Source organism: Gavialis gangeticus, unplaced genomic scaffold (assembly GCF_001723915.1).
Source record: "Gavialis gangeticus isolate Ggan-Ray unplaced genomic scaffold, GavGan_comp1, whole genome shotgun sequence".
Taxonomy (NCBI): domain Eukaryota; kingdom Metazoa; phylum Chordata; order Crocodylia; family Gavialidae; genus Gavialis; species Gavialis gangeticus.
The window spans coordinates 76,671,079-76,692,176 of NW_017728993.1; the positions used below are offsets into that span (position 1 = coordinate 76,671,079).

The 21,098-nt window shown below is 41.3% G+C and overlaps 1 protein-coding gene across 1 annotated transcript in view; it reads right to left on the reverse strand.

Moving 5' to 3' along the window:
- Positions 1-21,098, reverse strand: part of KCNT2 (potassium sodium-activated channel subfamily T member 2) — a 451,804-nt gene that overhangs the window by 44,065 nt on the left and 386,641 nt on the right. The window contains exons 23-24 of the mRNA XM_019502030.1: positions 14,895-15,006; positions 1,153-1,254 (exon numbers count right to left, since the gene is read on the reverse strand). Coding sequence (XP_019357575.1) covers positions 1,153-1,254; positions 14,895-15,006 — 214 coding nt within the window. The remainder of the gene's footprint in view (positions 1-1,152; positions 1,255-14,894; positions 15,007-21,098) is intronic.

The window sequence follows — 21,098 nt, forward strand, 5'->3', positions numbered from 1 at the left end:
ATTGAAACGCATCCTGTTTATGTTAGCCCACTCCTGTAACCTATCCAGATCTTGCCGCAATCTTTCCCTCCCTACTAGCGTGCTCACCTCACCCCAAATTTTGGTATCATCTGCGAATTTAAACAGGTTGCATTTCACCCCGTCGTCCAAATTGCTGATGAAGAAATTGAACAGTGCAGGCCCAATGACTGAGCCCTGGGGGACTCTGCTGCCCACTTAACCCCAAGTTGAATATGACCCGTCTACCACCACCTTCTGAGTATGACCCTTGAGCCAATCTGCAATCCATCTGACTGTGTAGGCATCAATGCCACAGTCGCCTAGTTTTTTAATGAGGATGGGGTGGGAGACGGTGTCAAAGGCCTTGCTGAAGTCTAGAAAGACTACATCCGCGGCGACACCTGCATCCATTGCCTTTGTGACCTGATCATAAAAGGCAATCAGGTTGGTCTGACATGACCTGCCCCTAATGAAACTGTGCTGGTTGCCCTTGAGCATCATCCCTGAAGCTGGCCCATCACAGATGTGCTCCTTGAGGATCTTCTCAAAGAGTTTCCCTAGGATAGAGGTAAGACTAACGGGCCTATTGTTGCCCAGGTCCTCTCTCTTCCCTGCTCATGGGCAACTCTAAACTGTATCTGCACAAACCATGGGAGATGTGGATATTTGATGCACTGATGGAAAATTAAAAACTCTCTAGTGTGCGACTGTGGTCACCCAGAATAGACCATGGGACATATAACAACTCAATGCCCAATCCACAACTATGAAGGAATGATACACTCTGCTGTACAGTGATACACAGTGATGCACTCTGCTGCTCCTGACAATTATCTGGCTCAGCCACCTAAATTTAAAAGTATAGTTGCTGTTCTGTATCTACATGAGTCATATGAAAGAAGAATATAACATATTTCTAAAAAAATCAAAGCTTTTCCTTGAACTACTTTACAAGTAACTCTTCAGTTTAGTAATGATTTATTATATGCAGGTTGATATCTTAAGTATCAGTACATTATTGCATAATCTTCAGTGTATGAAAGGCAGGATGTCCTCTAAGAACTGTGTATAAAGAATAAGTAGTTATATAATAACAATGTATTTATGTGGTACAGCAGTAGTGGTACAGCAGATAATGTTATATTATAGTACCTGGTAAAGCAGTGTGTCCAACATACTGATGCTGAAAACCCTTCCAGCAGCAAAAGGCAGTCGAAACATAAATGCAAGATTAGAACCTTTCTCTCGCTCTTTCTGTTCAAAGAATAAAAAAGAAAAATCAATACAGATGTTGTTGTTTGGTTTGTGACCTGAAGAAGAATATTTTGTATTCAAAAGCTTGTTTAACTCTATTCCAACTATGTAACTGGTCCAATAGAAGATATCATTTTAAGAAATCCTTAAAAAAATACAGTAAGTATCATCTAAGTATACAGCTCCCTCTCTCTGGATTATCATATATTTGCATCATGTATATACAAAAGAACTGTCAACACTAAACACAGGTATAGAAAGGCTGAAGTGTTAAAAGCCCTATTGCTATACATGTTTCATGAATGTCATCCTCTTAGGGGGCTGACAGACATGCAGCCCCCACCTGTAACTCTTGGTGCTTCACAGAAAGGGAACCCCCTACTACCTAATAGATGTTCACTGTTTGGCCTTGGAGGGAGGGAGGGAGGGAGGGGGAGCAGCAATAGATCTCCACTTCTGAGTCAATCCAGGGGAGAGAGGTTATATGTCTGCATCCTCTCTCCCCTAGTCCTGCCCCCTCACCCCGTCTCAGCTCCAGTGCTGTCTTCAGGATGGGAGGAGGCAAAGAGAGGCACAGGAGCTCTGTTTGAGATTTGCCCAGCCAGCAGATTAATTTGTCCCACAACTGGGTACTTTTAAAGTGCTTTGCAGCCATGCTCTTCTGTTAGGGCATGGCTGTAGAGCTCTTTCAAACAGCCAGTCACACAACAAACATAATTTCTGTCTATGTCCTTAGTGTATTCCCCTGTACCAGTATGGGACCAGGCTAGCAGATTTATTTGGTGTAATAAGGGCCCTTCTGCCTATTTGCTACTGACTTTTCTATAGTCTGAGCCCTGTACTAGGAGCCACTAAGGAGAGCCTAATAAGGTGAATCATGTTAGTACTTGTTTAACGCTCACCAGTAAACAAATTGGTAATTAGCCCCTGAGACTAACCCCACAGAAGTCAGAGGCAAACTGTCAATGGAGGTCATCTTCTCTGTTTGCTTTCCTGCCAGTTAATCAATTCACTTGTGCATTTCCCCTACTTTAAACCCCAAAGAATTGTAACAGTCAGTACTTAACATCTCCACTATCCCCAAATTACCAGAGTTGGCCAGTGTTATGAGGTTCTGTACACAGCCTAATCCAATGGTAGTAAGCTTGTTTGGCAATCAGATAACATGTAGAGTGGGAGGTTAATCCTAGGACTGTTAATATCAAGGCTGCTGTTAAAGAATATGCAGTTAAATTCTGTTTTTTCCTGCATGGGTTCCTGCTCCTCTGGTTCTTGTCTGTGTGGTGTATGTGAGTAGAATATTAAGACCTAAAATAGTCATTATAGATTAACTGAATATGAAAACAGAAGGATGATACACAAAGTACTCTAAAGTTCAATTATTCTAACAGAGAAAGATATTCCTTCTCCAAGTATCTTTAACACTGTATGAAGTACTGGAACAGATGGATCTTACTAAAGAAATCTATAGCATGCTTAAGAAAATATTGCAGAAATATTTCTGTTGATGAAAAAGAGTGTATACCTATTTGTACTCAAAAGTCAAAGAAAGCATTGTCACTAACATGTTAGGTTGTATTTAGTGTTGATTACTATTTTTGAAGAGAGAGCATAATTATTATAAAAGAAGTAGCTGTGGAAAACATTGGGAAAAGAGATGTTCAGATACATATAAATTGATAATGATGATGCCAAAACATATTATTTCTGGCTGGTGTTTTCCAGAGTATTTGGTGCTGGCCAAACTACTCTCATTAATAGCAGTAGAATGATTCAGTGGAAATAAGCAAGCTGCTTCAGAGAAAACACCAGCCATGTGGTTTATTTACTATAAATAGATTGAACTAAAAATGTATAGTCTTGAACACTTTGGGAGCTGGACTCTTCTCAGTGGTGGCAGATAATAGAACAAAGAGAAATGGTCTCAAGTTGCAGGAAGGGAAGTTTAGGTTAGATATTAGGAAGAATGTTCTCACTAGGAGGGTACAAATGCACTGGAACAAGTTACCCAGAGAGGTTGTGGAATCTCCGTCCTTGGAGATTTTTAAGACCTGGCTAGAAAAAGCTTTGGGTGGGATGATCTATTTGGGGCTGGTCCTGCTTTGAGAGGAGGTTGGACTAGATGAGCTCCTGAGATCTCTTCCAACCCTAATTTTCTATGATTCCATGACTTCCACACTGGCGGGAATTTAAGTCTAGACTTTGTGGTTTAGACTCTGTCAGTACTCTATTATATGACTCTTAGGGTAAAAAGAAAACTGATTCTGTTATTAAACATGACCAGTTAGAACTTGTGAGATGAAAATTCCAACATGGGGAGGAGAGAAAATAATATAGACACAATCTAATAAAGGAAATGATTTGAAGTGGCTTGTTTCATGGCCAGTGTGGGAAGCATTATCCAAATTTATTTTTCTTTTCTGTGTAATCTTATTCACCATTCCCCAAAATATTAAATATGTTTCTGCAGAGCAATCATCTACTTTTGTGATGCTTTCAAGAGAAACATTTATTTTAAGGTATTGTGCTCTTAGCACTGCTAAATATTTTTAAGAGCTGTGTGTTTATAACTAATAGACATAGCCTGATTTTAGCTGATCAGGCCTTAACTTTACATGTAATATCATTGAGGTGAATGGGTTTAGACAAAGGAAGAAAGCCTATTAATGTAACTGCTTTTAAAGATTTTGATTTTAATATTGTACAGGTGTATCTGATTTTTAAAACCATGGAAGACAGTGGAGAAAATACAGTAATTTCCTGTGGTAAAACTGGTATGTGTATAATATAAACCTTTTTTGCTTAATATTCCATGATTAAATGTACATTTTTCTTTGATTTCCAGGCAGTTACAATTAAATAAAGACTTTTATATTCAAACCATAAATTATATTGTAGAGAATGACTGTGAATTGAATGACCCTCCATCAAACAAACTGAAGGTATTACATTTATTCTTCCATCTGCTCAGTAGTGGATAAATGAATAGTGGAGTCTATTTTTGGTGCCAAAAAAGGGGAGAGGGAGAGGTCAAAGGAAAAAAGATGCAATGCTTTGAGTAATATTTTTGGCTTCCACCTAGAAGTTTGAAAAGTGGGAGGAAGGACTTTTTTCTTAACCATATATAGTTTATTTCAAAACAAGATCTTGAAAATGGTTTCCTTTGAAATATTTCATATTCCATCTCCTGTCTGTCTCATATTGTGACCTTCCTTTTCCCCCCTTGCTTAAGAAAGATGATAAAAATAAAATTATCTCTACTTTCTGATTTGTTACTTGTAAACTCATTAATGTTCCAGTGAATACTGTAGCTCTGGATGCTAGAAAGGCACTGAAGTATCACTGACACTTGTATTTCATATTAAATATGGTACCCAGTAATATTTCTAGTGACACACATTAAAATTCAGTCATAGGAAAAGCATATATTTATGGAAAAAGCATTTCTTATCTTGAGAAATAATTAAAGAGTTTAGCATAAACATGACCTCTAAAACTACTAATATAAATTTTCTTTTTAAAATTTATGTTGATATACAGAGTTATTAATAGATAGGGAGGTTTATGCATCGCCAGTCATCTTCTCTCTGTTTATGTGACTCCAAGTTGCAGGCTGAAAAGTCCTTCATTGTTGTTAGCTGCTGAATTGTTGTAGCTGCTGTATTTCTAAAAGAAATTAAGAGCTAAAGATGGGATCCTAAGAAGATTTGGGAATGTATGCTCTTACTGACATGGTATATTCCTCATGATATTGTCTCACCCTGGAAATATTCCATCAGTATTTTCCCTTACAATTATTAGTCAATGTCATACTGCAAAAAAGTTAGAAAGCTTACAACCTAATGGGTAAGTCCCAACAGCCTGAAAGTATAAAGTGCCTTTAGGTGACATTTCTTTTAAAGAAAGTGACAGTGTCTATACTTTGATATTTTAATATTGTGTTTCCATACTTTTTTGTATTGTGTTTCATTCTGTATTCTTCTCCTTCAAATGTGGACCAAATCCTTACTACTTCTCTTTCCATTGTGACGTTCTTTTTCTTGCATTTTTTGGTATAATATCAAAGGAGCTTCACAGACTATATTGTCAGTGATATAGGATTGCAAATAGATTCCTTCTCCATTGTAGATAGTAATTATAGATTATGGAATTGCCATAATCTAATCAAACCATTCATCCATCTAGATTAGCAACCAGTAGCAAATATAGCATGTTTCTGAGAAAGCTGTAAAAATCTGGATGGAGCCTAATATTTTGAGGAAAAAAAATAGAGGCAGTGCCTTTTTGTATTTGACAAGCCTCTTGACAAGCTTCTTGTGTCAGCTTTGAAGCTTTGAAGCTGATCTTCAGTGTACAGAAAATATTCTTTAGGATATTGTCTTCAGGTACCTTATATAAGACACTTTTACTCTTTAGGGCTGCATCCAGATAAATGAGGACATTTGGTTCTCCAGGGACAAGTAGCAGCGGTGCATCTTGGCCCCAGCAGCCTTCCCTGGGGTCCTGGGGGCTTCCTGGGGCTGCAGCAGCAGCGATCCTGCTGTTTGGAGCCTGGCTGGCAGCTGGAGCATGGGTCTCCAGTTTTGAGTGGTGCACATTGCCCCCACATGCAATGCTCAGGAGTTTTTTTGCACAGGTTTTTCTGTCCCCTGGATAACCAAGGGTCATCCCCGCCCCTCTCCCCACTTCCCCATGCTGCTCCCTTACAGTATAGAGAACAACTGAATGTACAGTATGTGGTACTGCAGACATATTGCCACATACCACACTGCCACTCTTGTCTGGATGTGCCCTAAGGGAGCATACAGTGCATGTCTACATTGAAGGATCAACAGAACATTTCTAACCAGACACCATCCACCCACCACTATTACTTGCATGCTCCAAGTCTAAGTCAACCTAAAATCTGACCTCTTTCACGGCTTTGGGTACCTATATCAGATTGGGATTCACAGCCCAAATCCCCCTGCTGAATTTCGATAACTCACTATTTTTAATTTGAACATGCTACCTGTGGTGGCATCTGTTTTTATGCTAGTGGCTAAACCACAGTCCAGGAATCTAAAATGTGGGTTTTATGCCTGAAGGTCTTCAAACCCACAGTTCCCACTTCTAAAGAGTATACTATAATTACTAAGCTAGGCTAGGCTGGGATGCAGGCATTCTCTCACTTTGTTGAAGCTCTGCCACTCTGTACACAGTGTCCAGAGATGTAGTAAGTATGAGTATAGTTCTGTAGCCCAATGAAAGAAATGTTTACATAAGAGGTAGAGATAGGATTTTTTTGTTTATATACTGTTTTTATTTTATTTTATTCTGTTACACTAATGTAGGGGTGTCATACTCACTTGGGACTCAGGCCAGGTCTGGACTGTGGGGCTCCTCGTGAGCTGGATGTGAACTAGAGGAAACGTCATATGCTGGGTCAGGACCCAGAAGCAGTGGTGGCAGGACAAGTGCTAGCTTCATAGGGGTTAACACAGCCATTGTTCCTCTGATCGCAATGACAACGACATGCCCCCAACACAGCTCCCTAGCTAGGAGTTCAGTGGTGGGCCCCATTCCTGCTTGTCCCATCACCAAATTCCCAGACCCCTTAGGAGCTCCATGGGGTGGGCAAGATCTTTGACACCCTTATTCTAATGCACTGTGTGTTAGCAGTTGTTCAGTATTGAACTTAGCCAAAGATGAGCTAAGCAATTCTGGATACATGCAGAAGCAGAACTTTAAGCATGTAAAGTTGTAAATAGACATTTTACTCAAGGTGGTTCTGATTGTCCCGGACCTGGATTGAAACAGGAGCAGCACAACTATTTACACATGTAGAAGTTCCATATTGCATTGCTGCTCCTCTTCCAGTAGGCAGCCAATGAGACTACATAGCTGGACAGGGCTGTCCCTGAAATGTTGTATAAGAACTTTACAGATGCACACCAGGAGGTCCCAGGAAAAAGTGTTAGCATCATCCCAAATATGTCACAGGTACCTGAAGTGGACAATGCACATGCACTCCTGTAGACATATGGAAGAAATCCTTTTGTTCTGGGAGAAATGCAAGCCCTCTTTATAGCCAGAGTTACATTAGTGATGAAAACTTAGGCACTTATATACTCTTAGGGGTGCTTAAGGTTTGAGGCTGAGGTTTTATGGCTGTTGGCTTTCACATAGGTACCACAGCTCTTGTAAATTGTTTAGAACCTAAGACATGCTGCCTCTGATATATAGGCATGCACTGTATGCTCCCCAAAAATTTAAATCTAGTTGTTAATTCATAAGCAAAATTGAAAACCAAAAATAAGAATCCAAAGATTAACTCTTCCACAGAAAGGAGCTTAGCATTAGGGTTAGGACTAGAACTCTGTAAATTACTATTTTTTATTTTTTAGGAAAAGCCTGTTTCCCAAAAATGCAGCTTTAGGCATCAGAAAATATTTGTGAATTCAGTTGAATTTGATGAATTATTTTGTTCATTTTTTTCAGGGCTAGATTCATAAGCGAGTAGAAGGCACAAGAATGTGGTGGTCCCATTTTATTCAACTCCCAATCACCTGGGATGTGGGAAATCCAGGCTTATTTCACTCCTCTTTCTGAGGGGAAACGGAACTATATTATGAGGCGGGTTGTCTTAGTACAGGGATGGACAAAATATGGCCCACAGGATAGATCCAGCCTGTCAACTGATTGTATCCAGCCCACAGGTGGGCAGCTGCAAAGTCATGGAATCCAGCTCATGGGGAGCCAGGGGCTGTTGGGTCATGCTGGACATGTCCTGGCCCCCTCTGCAGCTTACACCAGCTCCCACACTGCATGATGAAAGCAGTACCAAGCAGCAGTACTGGCAACAGCTGTGGACATGGGTTCCAGGTTCCAGGTGGGGACTGAGGTGGCTGCACAGGTCCACAGATGATGTTGCTGCATTAGCACGTCAACTGTTGTCCCAGGCAGTTGCCCTGATCCCCACTGGGAACTTGCTGGCAGCATCTGCACCTGGCAGTGTCCACAGCTAATGCTGGTGCCCACCTGGTGTTGCTTCTAGTGCACAGGGTGGGAGCTGATGTAAGGGACAGGACATTGTGGATTGGAGCCAGGGCTAGGATCACAGGTGGTGAGAGCACAGGGCCAGGGCACCACAGTCCCAGCCCCAGTGCCACCTACCCACCCATCGCACTCCCAGCTGCTGCTCCCCCAGATTCCAGCCTCCAGCCCCATCCCAGTTGAGCGCAGAGCAGAGCCGTGACCCAATGCCTGCATGTGCCTGCAACAGGCGCCAGTTCTGTGGGCAGGGATGTGCAGGGATTAGATCACAGCTATTCCCTGGGCCTGGGCCTGGGCCTGGGCCTGGGCCATCAGCCCTTCACAATTCACGAGTCTCCATGGAGACCAGCTAGGACCCCGAGGCAAGGCACCCAGCCAGGCATAGGGGATGGGGATGCTTAGGGGGGAGGGTTGGTGAGCTCCTGTGCAGTGTGGGGAGAGGGATGCTGACCCAGTCTGTGACAGTTCACCAAAACTCTATTGCCCATGGGCTAAATAACTGCCCATCCCTGATTTACTACCTTATATTGATGATGCTCTATTTTGTATAAAATGCTCAAGTGTTCATTACAGCAAGGACTTCTTCCTCTTTATAGAAAATGCCAGAAAATACCCAATTGAATAATTTATAAATCTCTGCTCCTGGAGCTGTTTTCATTTGTTTGGTGAATGAAACCAAAAACAAACAAAATATACAAAACAAATCTTTGAGAGCTATCAGAACTGATTTTATATTTTTACAGTTTGGCAATTATGGCAAAAGATCAATTCTTTCTATGACACTATTCAGAACCTAAGTCAGCAGAGACCCCTTGAAGTGAATGGATTAACACCAAATTATAGCTGCAAATTTAGCACTGTTTTTAACAGCTCATGGCATTGCTGCAAATTAATTTGTTAGGGTTATTTCAAATATAATTAACTCTGCTAATGGAAATAAAATAGAGGTGATACATCCTATCCCAAATGGAGTTCAAAAAAGTTTGTAGCCTCTAGATGCCTCAGGTAAATGTATCGAGGGCTTCCCCATATTTTTCAGCACACACAACCAATACGGTCATATACCTTAAGAGGGGATATATTTTATAATAGCAAATCTGATTAAGGGATACTATGGGGTGCGAAATGGGCTGTATTTGATTTGGATTCGACCAGAATCAGGAACAGGGATTTGATTTGTTGATTCAGATCACTGTCCTGATTCAATTCGGCCAAATCCGCATATGAAGATTCAATACTGATTCAGAGAACTAGCGATTTGGCCATAGACACAGCTTTAAATGTTTTTTCTACATACCTTGAGGTACCAGGCATGGCTCATGAATGCTGTGATGGTGAGGTGGATGAAGCGTCCCACAGGAGCATGCAGAGCCCTCCCACGTGCTCGGCTGCAAACCTGGAAGTGGACTGGAAGTGCTACCGGTCCACTTCCAGGTCCACTGGAGAATGCAGGGGACCCTCCCTACATCCCCCTGGCTTGACGATCAGCCACGGGGGGATCCTGGGTGCCCCCCCAGACCGAAGCGGCACCAGTAGCTGAGCCAGGGGTCAGGGTCCCCCACGCACTCTCTTGCAGACCCGGAAATGGACCGGGTCTGCTAAGCCTACTGCCGAGCATGCTGGGGACCCCCCCTCATGCTTCCATGGGACACTCCATCCACCCCAGCATCTCAGCATTTACGAGCCACCTGGTACCTTGAGGTATGTAGAAAAACAATTTAAAGCTGTGCCTATGTACGAATCATCGAATCTCTCTGAATCTCCCTGAACTGATTCAGACGGTTCTGATTTGATTCGGAGAGATTAAAGTTTATCCTGATTCAACTCGGATTTGGAGATTCGGCCTCCGAATTGGGCCGAAACTCCACTGAATCGAATCAGTGACTGAAGTTTCACACAGCCCTAAAGGATACACCTTTTTAAAAGTTTGTCTAATTAAACTGTCCTCCCAAAAATTAGTTTAATGGAAAATTAGGCTGTGAAACTCCAATCTGGTCTGCCTCACTTCAGGACTTACTCCAGCCAGGACTCCATGAAATAGCCACCTTAGAGTTGTTGTCAGGGGGTGGGGGGGAGGAGGCAGGGGGGAGAGTGTTTGTTTTTGTGCTGTTTTTTGTTTTGTTTTGTTTTATTTTATTTTTTTGCCTGAACAGAATTGGAAAATATAAGTTTTGGCTTCAAACATATGGCTTAAACATATTTCATCATCTCTCTTTTTTCTGAGTAAAAACTCCTGCCTTTTCTGTTGCTAATTGTGATTTTTTGTTGTTTTTTTCTGTGGGATTTTTTGTTTAACTAAGAAAAGGTACAGCTGTAACAGCAGATGGAATTCTTCTGTGATTCAAATATCTTGCTTCGACAGTCCATTAAACCTTGAAGTCAATTTTGCATGTGTGTTTATAACCATTAACTTAAGATGACTACCCTGCCTTTGGAGTCTCTTCTGAAGCTGGGGAGCTTAGACTAGGAATAAGAATCATCTGTACATTTGACCATATTAGATAATTTTCACTCAAGTTTTAAATTGCATTTCATTTTACATGAGGGGATTCTGAGAAGTCCAATGAACTACACCACCACCTGTGAAGTGCTCCATTGTTACTGGTAAGAGTGAAATGAATGGGAAATATTGTCAACTGTAGACACCTTCAACCACAAGGAAGAAAATGTTATTTCTTTGAGACAATTTATCTACTCATATGTTATATTGAAAGAGTTTGGACAAGAAGTTAATTGAATTACCTTTTTTCAGTTTCCAACCTTTATTCACAACTTTGTTTAGACCTGTAATTTAACCAAATGTTTTGGGACAGAAATGCTGCAGTTACCTCTCCCTCCCATGCACACTTTACTTTCACAATAGTCTTGTGAGGTATAAAATATGACTTGGTTGAAATCCTGTTCATTGCCTATAGCGCAGCCAGACTTCCATCAACTCTCTCCCCAACTACCCAAAATCAAAAGCAAATGCAAAGCAATAGAGGTAATGATTCCCTAGTAAGCACCCCTTATCACCCAGCTGTACTGCAGTTAAGGTGTATGCCTAGAGCTTCCTGTAGGTTATAGTTAGGGACCTACTGAAACTGCAGTTTTGTGGATTTCATAGCCATTGCAAAATGTCATTGCCTGAGAAAGTGGACTATGTCCTTAAAATCCATGAAATCTGTGGGGGAAAAAAGAAAGACAGCTTACTGAAAATAAACTGCTAGTGCCCCAGAGTGAGCCAGCAGTCTTCATAGTGCTGCAGCCCAGTGGTGCAGCCCATTGGATAGAAGGAGGAAGAGGGCTGTCCACATGAAGAACAGCCTAAGATGGCTGCCAGCCCTGCCCCTCATTGCTGAATAGCTGAAAGAGCTGCCTCTCATGTGGCCCTGCCCCTCTCTACCAATCAATGGTGAGGGATGGATTGACATGATGGGCAGCCCTCACAACCAGAGGTGAGGGGGCAGAGCTGCATGACGGACAGCACTTGCAGCCAGTCAGAGATGATGGGTAAGGTAAACAGGGCCCCTCAGCCAATCAGAGGCATGGAGGGTCCCCACTGTAATCAGCCTATAAATATGACAGCTACCCCTCCCTCCCCTCCCCCCTGACCTCTCTGTGAAATTGGCTTGCCACTTCCTCCAGTTAGTTATAGTGCATCAAGGGACAATACTGTGGAGGAACATCTGCAGCTATTGGCACTTTGTGTTCTAATACACAAGTGATTCTAGGCAATGCTGTGTTTATGAAAAGTTAAGGAGAAGTGCTAAAATGAATCATAGATGCAAGCTTTCTTTAAGTGGGCAAAAGAGGCACTTTGTATTGAGATGATAATACTCAAACAAGGTTCTATAGGACCTGCTAGGACCTAGCATGTGACTTTCTGGCACCTAGCTCTCCATGCATCTGAAGACACTGTTCCAAAACTTAACATTCTCTTCTTGCATGTTTATCATTAGAATACAAATGTTGAACTGAACATAATGGATCACCATTAACTTATTTAGTGTGAGATTCTACCTTGGGGCCACAACCAACAACATTAGGCATCACCTTTATTGTTGCAGCATGTAAATGAATACCTATCACTTTTTAGAATAAATGAATGTCAGCCCCTTACAAAGAGAACCTATTAGCTTATTTTAGGTATGACACAGTAAGTGAAGGCAACAGACTGTCTGAAGTTTCCAAAAAACTTACCCTGCATATACTAAAAAAAAAAATCTGACTTCTAGAAGAGCCTCATCATGCATAAGGAATTGAGTGACTGAACTTTAGAATACTAGTATATATAAGCAGCTTTATTTGTATTATCTAGGTGTTAAAATGTGCTACTCACTTCCATATTTTCAACAAATGTTATATAATATTTACAACAAATTAAATTTGACTCCCAAATGCAACAGCACTACAGAGTTCCCAAACTGGTACTAGAGCTCCTAGGTATAATAATAATAATAATAATAATGTTAATAATAATAATAATAATGTGTTTTTGGCAATCAACAAAAAATCATGTTGTGAAATAAGCTGAATTCTACATTCAAGAAAACAAGAATACTTGATGACAATTTCTGAACAGAAAGAATGAGAATTTGTCAAATAGCTGTCATGACTTAACCATCTCATTTCTATATGAAGAATAAGCAAGATTCTCATCAGAAGCCAATTTGACCATGGGTCAAACAATTGTTCTGAGCAAAAAAGAATTTCTCAGCCCACAACCTCTTTTTCCCACCTCCAATATATATAAAAGCCTTAAAGAAGTGGATGTCAGTTGTCAGATGTAACCAAAGATGGATTGCCCCTCCGTTTTTCCCCAAATGGCTGGTGCTAGAAAGGGGTACCCATTAATTTCCTCATGAATCAATACATAAAAATATAAAAACAAATACAAAATAGAGCTATTCAGGGCATTGAAAACTGTTGCAGAATGCAGTTACAGGATCTTTAAAATGACTTCTAGCACAATGCATTTTGTTACACTTATAGATGTACTCAGACCCCAAGGATGGCTGCAACACCCCCTGCTGGTCAAGCAGCCTCTTCTCCACTCTAGGTCCTTGGGGTTCCCTTTCTTTTTAACCTTTCCTGCCACACCTTGATGCACCTTACGGAGTATAGGGAGGGTCCTGAAATGAGCCTCAAATCCTCAACCAGCCATTCTCAGTCTTGCCCCCTATGGTACTACACTGTGGCCCTCTTAGCCCTGTCAGTGCATCGGGGCACCAGCCAACTTATGGTCTCACAGCTTCATGTATTCTTGGCCTCCATCCTTCCCTGTAGAAGGTCACTGCCTATGCCTCACGGATAGTTCTTGATCATTTTGAGTGACCCCTTCAGATCCCCAGGGTACCAGACTCAGGCAAGGCTGCTTGCATACCACTTAGTCTCCTGGGTCCATGTCCCAGGCTAGGTTGTTCTCGTGCCACTCAGCCTCTTTATGGTCTCTGACCCCTACAGGGCTCTACTCTGGGTGCCTCTTAGGTGTACCCGTGGCTCCATGCCACCCCTCTAGCCACAGGTGATAGAAGGCCAGGGTTAACCGCCCCTCCTAAATTTTTTGCAGTGGCCAGTGACAGCAGCAGCACCACAGAGGTGCCCTCCCACAGTGCCTGGTGTGGCACAGCATGCAGCTGCTCCTTTACCCCTACACACAGCACCAATGTGTGCCAGTCCGCAATGGCCCTGCAGGTGGGAGGGTCAGGAGTCAGGTGTGGGTCTGCCCCCCTGCAATATTTTCCCCCACCACTTATGCCTCTAGCCACAATGCACTCCTCCTCTGGTATCAACTTAAGTGCAAAGCAAATACAAGCAAACTCTTTCAAACAACCCCCTGCCCCCACCAATCTGGCTTTATACCATGTGGCAAACCCTATTTCTCTTTTGGCTTTCACTTCCCAGTTTTTATGGACACATTGGGTGTGTGACAGGCTTTTTCTTTCATCCCCTCCATCTCCAGAGCTCCACTCCCTGCACAATACAGGCCTAAACTTCCAGCCTTGCTCCTGGTACTGGGCTTATATGCCCTGGAGCACTTCCCCTTGTGGTCAGGTGACTTCCTAATTAAGCACAGGGGGGTTGCCTTGGGTTTCATGGTCAGTCTGCCCTTCCCTGGTACTGCTTTACCCAGCTGCTTGCAGCCTTTTCTTTCAGGGTGTCTGGGACTCTGCCCTGTTGCAGTGCAGCTGCCAGCCTACTGCAAGGTTAGCCTACTGCACTGTCCTTTAATGTAACAGGATCCTCTGGCTCCCCGTTACAATATATATTAAGCCAAGAGTGTATATTGCTATGTTGTTGCAAATCCGTCTAAATACTTTCCACAGTAATTTCCTAACAGCTTCCTAGAAAATCACATTAACTGTGTCTATCAGAAATTAGCATAATATATTCTGTTTCCTTAAATCATTTCACTGACTAACTATACATGCAAAAACATATATATTTGTTGTGTTTTCTTTTTCTTTTCTTTTTTCATAAAGTGTATGCTTCTTCCTCTCCAACTAAGAAAATTATTTCACTGCTATTTCAATCTTTTCTGAATGGCTTTCAACAAAACAATAAAGGGATAAGATTAACCTATGTGATATTTAGCCCAGTTAAACAAATGCAGATATTCTTACCTTTTCCAGTTTGGATAGAGCAAGAGAGTAGCAGTCTTTGGCTCTGAACTGCATGAATCTCATATTGGCTGGGTGAGTTAATTCGGTGATAATGCTTAGACTTGAAAACAACCTATATTTTAAAGAAATGTTACAGTTACACCTCTAAAGATCACAATTTGCTCTTATAAGATCTGCATAAAGCTGTACTATATGTGCACCTCAATATCTATAATTAAGTCAATGAAAATTCTAGCTTTTGGCAAAAGAAAACATAACTGTAATAGCAGAGAATGCTGCAGAAAACCTATTCCGCAGATACAGAGAGAAACAAGTGTCATATTTGCAAAAGTGGAGCTTGTAGAACATTTTAACAGAGTAAAGAAAATGTGTTATAATTGTTTGAGCTTTTAGTGTGACCCAAATCTATACAACCCCTCCTCCCCCAAACAGTTTTAAGATTGAAGCACCTTCATTAGAAGGCCATAAATGGCCACTACATTTACAAAAAAAGGTTTTACAAGTTGATTTTTTTTCTATACTTACATGCTATGTAAATGTGTCTGCAGACTGTACTGATTGATAGTAAGTATCAAAGTACTTATTAATGTACAAGCGAAATTGATTAAAAAGCAGTGATGTAAATCAATGAGTCAATCAAATGGGCCCTAAAATTATGTTTTGAAATATTTACATGCCTAAAATGTGAATAAATTTGAGAAGTGTGTTGCATTGACATCATTTCAGTAGCAGCTGCCTAACTGTTAAATTTATTAATAACCTTTAATGTCATGTGCCAAAAATAGAGTAGCTAGGGACATAGTCATGCCTCAGAATGTTCAAGGGCAATTTTTAAGAGGTGCGGTTCAAAACTGCACTGGGCCAGGAGAGATCTGCCTGAACACAGACTTGGGCATATTACAATCTCAACTAGAAGCACAGTAAGGGAGCTCCATGCCCAGGGCAGCTGTAATGGATGGGGCAGTGCCAGCTATGCAGCACTGATGGTAGAGGCAGGCAGCTGCCACTCCTATAGTCACCATTTTTGCACACACACCCCTTCCCATTAAGGTAGTATCTGGAACTGCTGCCCTGGTCAGCCTCCCCATCTCAGTTCCACTACTGATCACAACTAATGAAGGTCCCTATGCCTTATTATAGTGTAACTATGTAAGACCAACACTAAGTCTTCCAGGTAGTCATGTGGTAAACGGGCAAACCACAAAACCATCTGTGTAGCTGGGTTTTTGGGTCTGACTCAATGGAGTTGCAAAGTGTCTAGAACTGTGAACTGTGAATGAATTTAGTAATGAATCATGGAACTAAACATAACTAGGTTTGCTCTAAGGCTTCTAGGTTAAATATAATAGCAAACACAGAAAGCAAACCAGGCAGACTGCAGACAGTTCACAAGTCAGTTTGCAGGTCAGTTTGCCACCCCCTTTCTTTGAGGGAGAGCCTGTAAGGTGAGATTTTTTCTCTCTCGCTCTTTTATATATGTAATTAAGACTAAGTAACCTATATAGTTTTATTTTAAGCAGCTAAAACTCCTGGTATTGTGTCATTGCACCATATTTCCAGGGTCATTATTAAAGATTAATACTTAAGCCCCTTGTTTAACTAGAGTCCAGAATGAGGGGAGTTTGCTAGGGAGTTTGCTTGGAAGCTCTCTCCTTCACTGTAAGCTTGCTGAGAGGAAAGAGCTTTGCAGGGAAAAGCAAACCCTTCAAGATCAAGGTCAGCAAACAGGCCAACTACAGAGGAGTTTGCTAGGGAAGGATGGCTTGGAAAGAGATGCAGAAAGTGAGAGGCAGCAAATTAGAAGACCCAGAGAGATGGTTGAAGGATGTCACAATCCCAGATTCACTGCCACTGCCACTTCCAGCTCTTCCTCTGCTTGCCACTGCCATGAAGAGGAAGCAATGGATGGTGGTGGTTGGAGATTCCCTTCTTCCGCGGATGGAGAGTAGGGCTGTGCAAAGCTTGGGATCGCGATTTGGATCTGGAGATGATTCAGATGATTTGGAGGCCAAATCTATGAATCTGAATTGAATCACTAGAAGCTTTAGGCTTCCCAAATTGATTTAGAGCTTCCGAATAGATTCAGAAAAGATTTGGGAAAGATTCAGCGATTCGGAGATTCGGCCATAGGGTATAATGGGGAATCAATTAAACATCTATATCTTTGTTGTTTTTTGTCTGTTTCAGATGAACCTTGCAAGAATGGTAGCTGCTGTGCAGTGCACAAAGCCTGCCAAGTTTCAAGGTGATGGATGCAGGGATTTCTGGGAAACTGCAGCTCAAATCCTGAAAGCAAAACTCACTTCACATGTGTGTGTTAAGCCACAGCAAGGTGAAAGTTGCAGGGGTGGTAGCCCTTGCTGAAGCCACAAATCCTGCCAAGTTTCAAGGATATAGGTGTAGGGGTTTCTGGGAAACTGTACCTCAAACTGCTGACAAGTGAAAGTCATGACATGGGTGACACTGTGTATGTGTTAAGGCGCAGGGGGGTGAAAACTGCAGGGGGAGTCTGGGTTCTGGGGCCCTGCACCTCTGGCCACAGGCAGGCAAAACTTGAACATCAGACTCCCCAGGTATCTCTGCACTTTTACCTGGATGGGGGAGGCCCTGGATGTTTGGAAAAGGGCAAATATAGTGCCTATGTTTAAGAAAGTGAAGGAGGATCCAGGGAGATACAGAACAGTCAGCCTCACCTCAGTCCCTGGAAAAATCATGGAGCAGGTGCTCAAGGAATACATTTTAATCACTTGGAGGAGAAGAAAGTGATCAGGACCAGTCATCATGGATTCACCAATGGCAAGTTATGCTTGCACAACGTGATTGCCTTCTTTGATGACATGACTGGCTTTTTGGATGCAGGAAAAGCAGTGGACATGATATACCTTGACTTTAGCAAAGGTTTTGATATGGTCTCCCACAGCATTCTTGTAAGCAAGCTGAAGAATTAAGGGTTGGATGAATGGACTGTATGGTGGATACAAAGCTGGTTTTTGTCAGGCTTGTCAGGCTCAGTGGGTAGTGATCAATAGCTCAATCTCTAGTTGGAAGGTGGTAACAAGTGGAGTGCCCCAGGTGGCAGTCCTGGGGCTGGTTCTGTTCAATATCTTCATTAGCGATCTGGAAGATGGGATGGAATGTACCCTCAGCAAGTTCACAACTGACACCAAGCTCGGGGGGGGGGTTAGTAGATACACTGGAGGGTAGGGCTAGGATTCAGAGTTACCTAGACAAATTGGAGAATTGAACCAAAAGAAATCTTATGAGGTTCAACAAGGATAAGTGCAATGTCTTACATTAAGGACAGAACAATCCTGTGAACTGCTACAGGCTTGGGACCAACTGGCTAAGCAGCAGCTCTGCAGAAAAGGACCTGGGGCTACAGTGGATAATAAGCTGAACATAAGCCAACAGTGTACCTTTGGTGCCAAGAAGGCTAACAGCATACTGGCCTGCATTAGTAGGAGTATTGCCAGCAGATTGAGGGAAGTAGTTATTCCTCCCTGTTGTGCACTAGTGAGGCCACATCTGGAGTACTGTGTCCAGTTTTGGGTCCCCCAATACAGAGAGGATGTGGACAAGTTGTAGAGAGTCTGGGGGCAGGGGGGGCAGCAAAAATGGTGACAAGGCCGGGGAACATGACTTATGAGGAGAGGTTAAGGGAACCGGTCTTATTTATTTTGCAGAAGAGAAGACTGATGGGGGATTTGATGCCAGCCTCCAACTACCTAAAAGGTAGTTCTAAAGAGGATGGAGCTAGATTGTCCTCAGTACTGCCAGATGACAGAAGAAGATGCAATAGCCTCAAGTTATAGTAATGGAAGTTTAAGTTGGATATTAGGAAGAACTTAAGTGTGATTACCTAGGGAAGTGGTGGAATCTTCAACCTTAGAGGTTTTTAAGGCCTCATTCAACAAAGCCCTGGCTGGAATGATCTAGTAGGGAGGGGATGATCCTTCTTTGAGCAGGGGATTGAACTAGATGACCTCCTGAGGTTCCTTTCAACCTTAATTTTCTATGATTCTATGATAACAGTGAAATGGCTCTTTAAAAACTGGAACTTCTGAAAATGAGGCTTTGATTGCCCATATTTAGTAAATAACTGTACATTAATTTTAATAGAAATTAACTTTCCAGACTCTTAGTTTGATAGTGAATTGTTCATTGCTTCCTTTTTTTCTCTACAATAAAAGAGAACTGTAACACTATGATTCATTATTCAAACCCACTATTGCAATCACCTAGAAGATCTGATGCATTAGGATAAAAGTCTGCTCTAGTTTTGGCTTCTACAATCCAGCTAACAACCATCATATGCACTTGTAGCCTGATTTTTAGAAGTGAATACTTAGAAGTCCCACTGAAGCCAGTCACTGGAAGCTATGAGTACTCGATTACTAAAAAAATTAGACATCTAGTGCTGAACAACTGGCTAGTTTCATAACATAAAGCAAGAATGATGCACAGCCGTGTTCTGATGCTAGGATTCTTAATTCTGCCCTTTTGATGAAAGCTATAAAATGGCTGCTCTTCAGTCTTTCCTTAACAGTGCAGTGCACATTCTAGAGTAAATGGGCAAGCAGGCATATTCTCTGGGTTGTCATATTATATGCAAAGGAAAATCAATATCAATATCTAAGAGAATGAGCCATCTCTATAAACCACCAGATGCTCAATTGCACTCTAGTTGTTGAGGTGTCCCATAAAAATAAGTGAAAAATGTGATGCTTTATTTCAGTACCCAGTGATATTTTAAAAGGAACTCAGAATACAGGACTGAAGACTGAAAAGAAAACTGGGTTTTTGTGTAATAAGACTATTTCTAGAGGGAAAAGAACTAGAATAAGAGAAAATGCATTTTTGATGCTTGCTACGAAGTGTAGAGTGAAGAAAATTGTCATAATCCTGGCTAGTCTGTAGATGATTTATACAGTGCTTAAATGTGCAAATCAGACACACTAAGGGTTGTTTTCTAATTCAATATTTTATTATTATTATTCAAGCTTTATCCTAAGAACTAGATTTTATTTTAATTTTTCTTATAATATTCTGTACTCTTCAGTATGCCACACCAAAGAAAAGTCTTTCACTGTTTCTAAACTTCCTGTTTTTGTTGACTGGTCAACCAGTTACATGTATACATTAAGTTTTTGTGCAATTAATGGATGGACGTAAACTGATCCAAAAAATAGCCATGCAGAGAAAAGTCATGATGCATCTCTAGTAGGAGTGTTACTGCATTGAAAACATGGAAATGTCTTTGTAATTTAAATATTGCAGTAGATATTTCTATTGTCATTCCATAAACATTTTTAAATATAATAAAAATGGTGAGCTCCAAAGGCTACCTGTAATGTTCTGCTGTCATTTAATACTCAGATTATCAAGGTAAAGAGATGGCTGAGAAATAAACAAAACTGCCAGTGAAAAGGCCAGGTTTCTGTCCGCTCATTTGCAGAGTGCAAAACTTGTGCTGTGCAACAAAATTAGTGCCACATAATGTTGGTTTACAAAACTTTCAAAACTAGACAGATCTTCAGTCCATTACAGAGACACTGTGCAAAATAGGAAGGCTGAATTTTTTGTAAATTACTGACAATTGTAGTTCCTCAGTTTTTGGATGATTAAACTGAGACCTGCTAAAGCAAGACCTTTTTTTACAGAAGGCAAATCCTAAACATTTCTTTAAAAAAACTGTCCCTTTTTAGATGTTCAAAATTGGCACACTAAAACTGGAGACAGCCAGCATCACTATTGGCTTCTGAAAATATTGGCTTTCCCCCCATGTTTTCTAGTGCTCAGATTTAGTGCCATGCTTTACTTTGTTCTTGATTTTTATTTGCAAAGAGTGAAGTGAGTGGAGACAGATCTGGGCCCCAAAATGATCTTCTGGATTGTGCTCATAATTTATAATGGGTATTTTTAAATGTAGCTGAAGTGTCAGAGCCCTAAGCTCTCTGTTGTAAACTAATTAAACATTCTTGTTGTGCAGTGAGCAAACCTTTATTTTCCAGTCCCTTAAGCCCTTCTAATTTCTCCCCTAATCCTTTTAAAATAATCAGTGTGTGTTTAAAAAAACCCCCAAAAACAGGTTTTTGCTTTTCAGTGTAAAATTACCTGGCAAATGGTATCTTTTTTTTTTTTTTTTTACAAAAAAAACCCAATATTTTGCCCCCCTGAACTATAGTTGGGGGAACAGGCTATGTT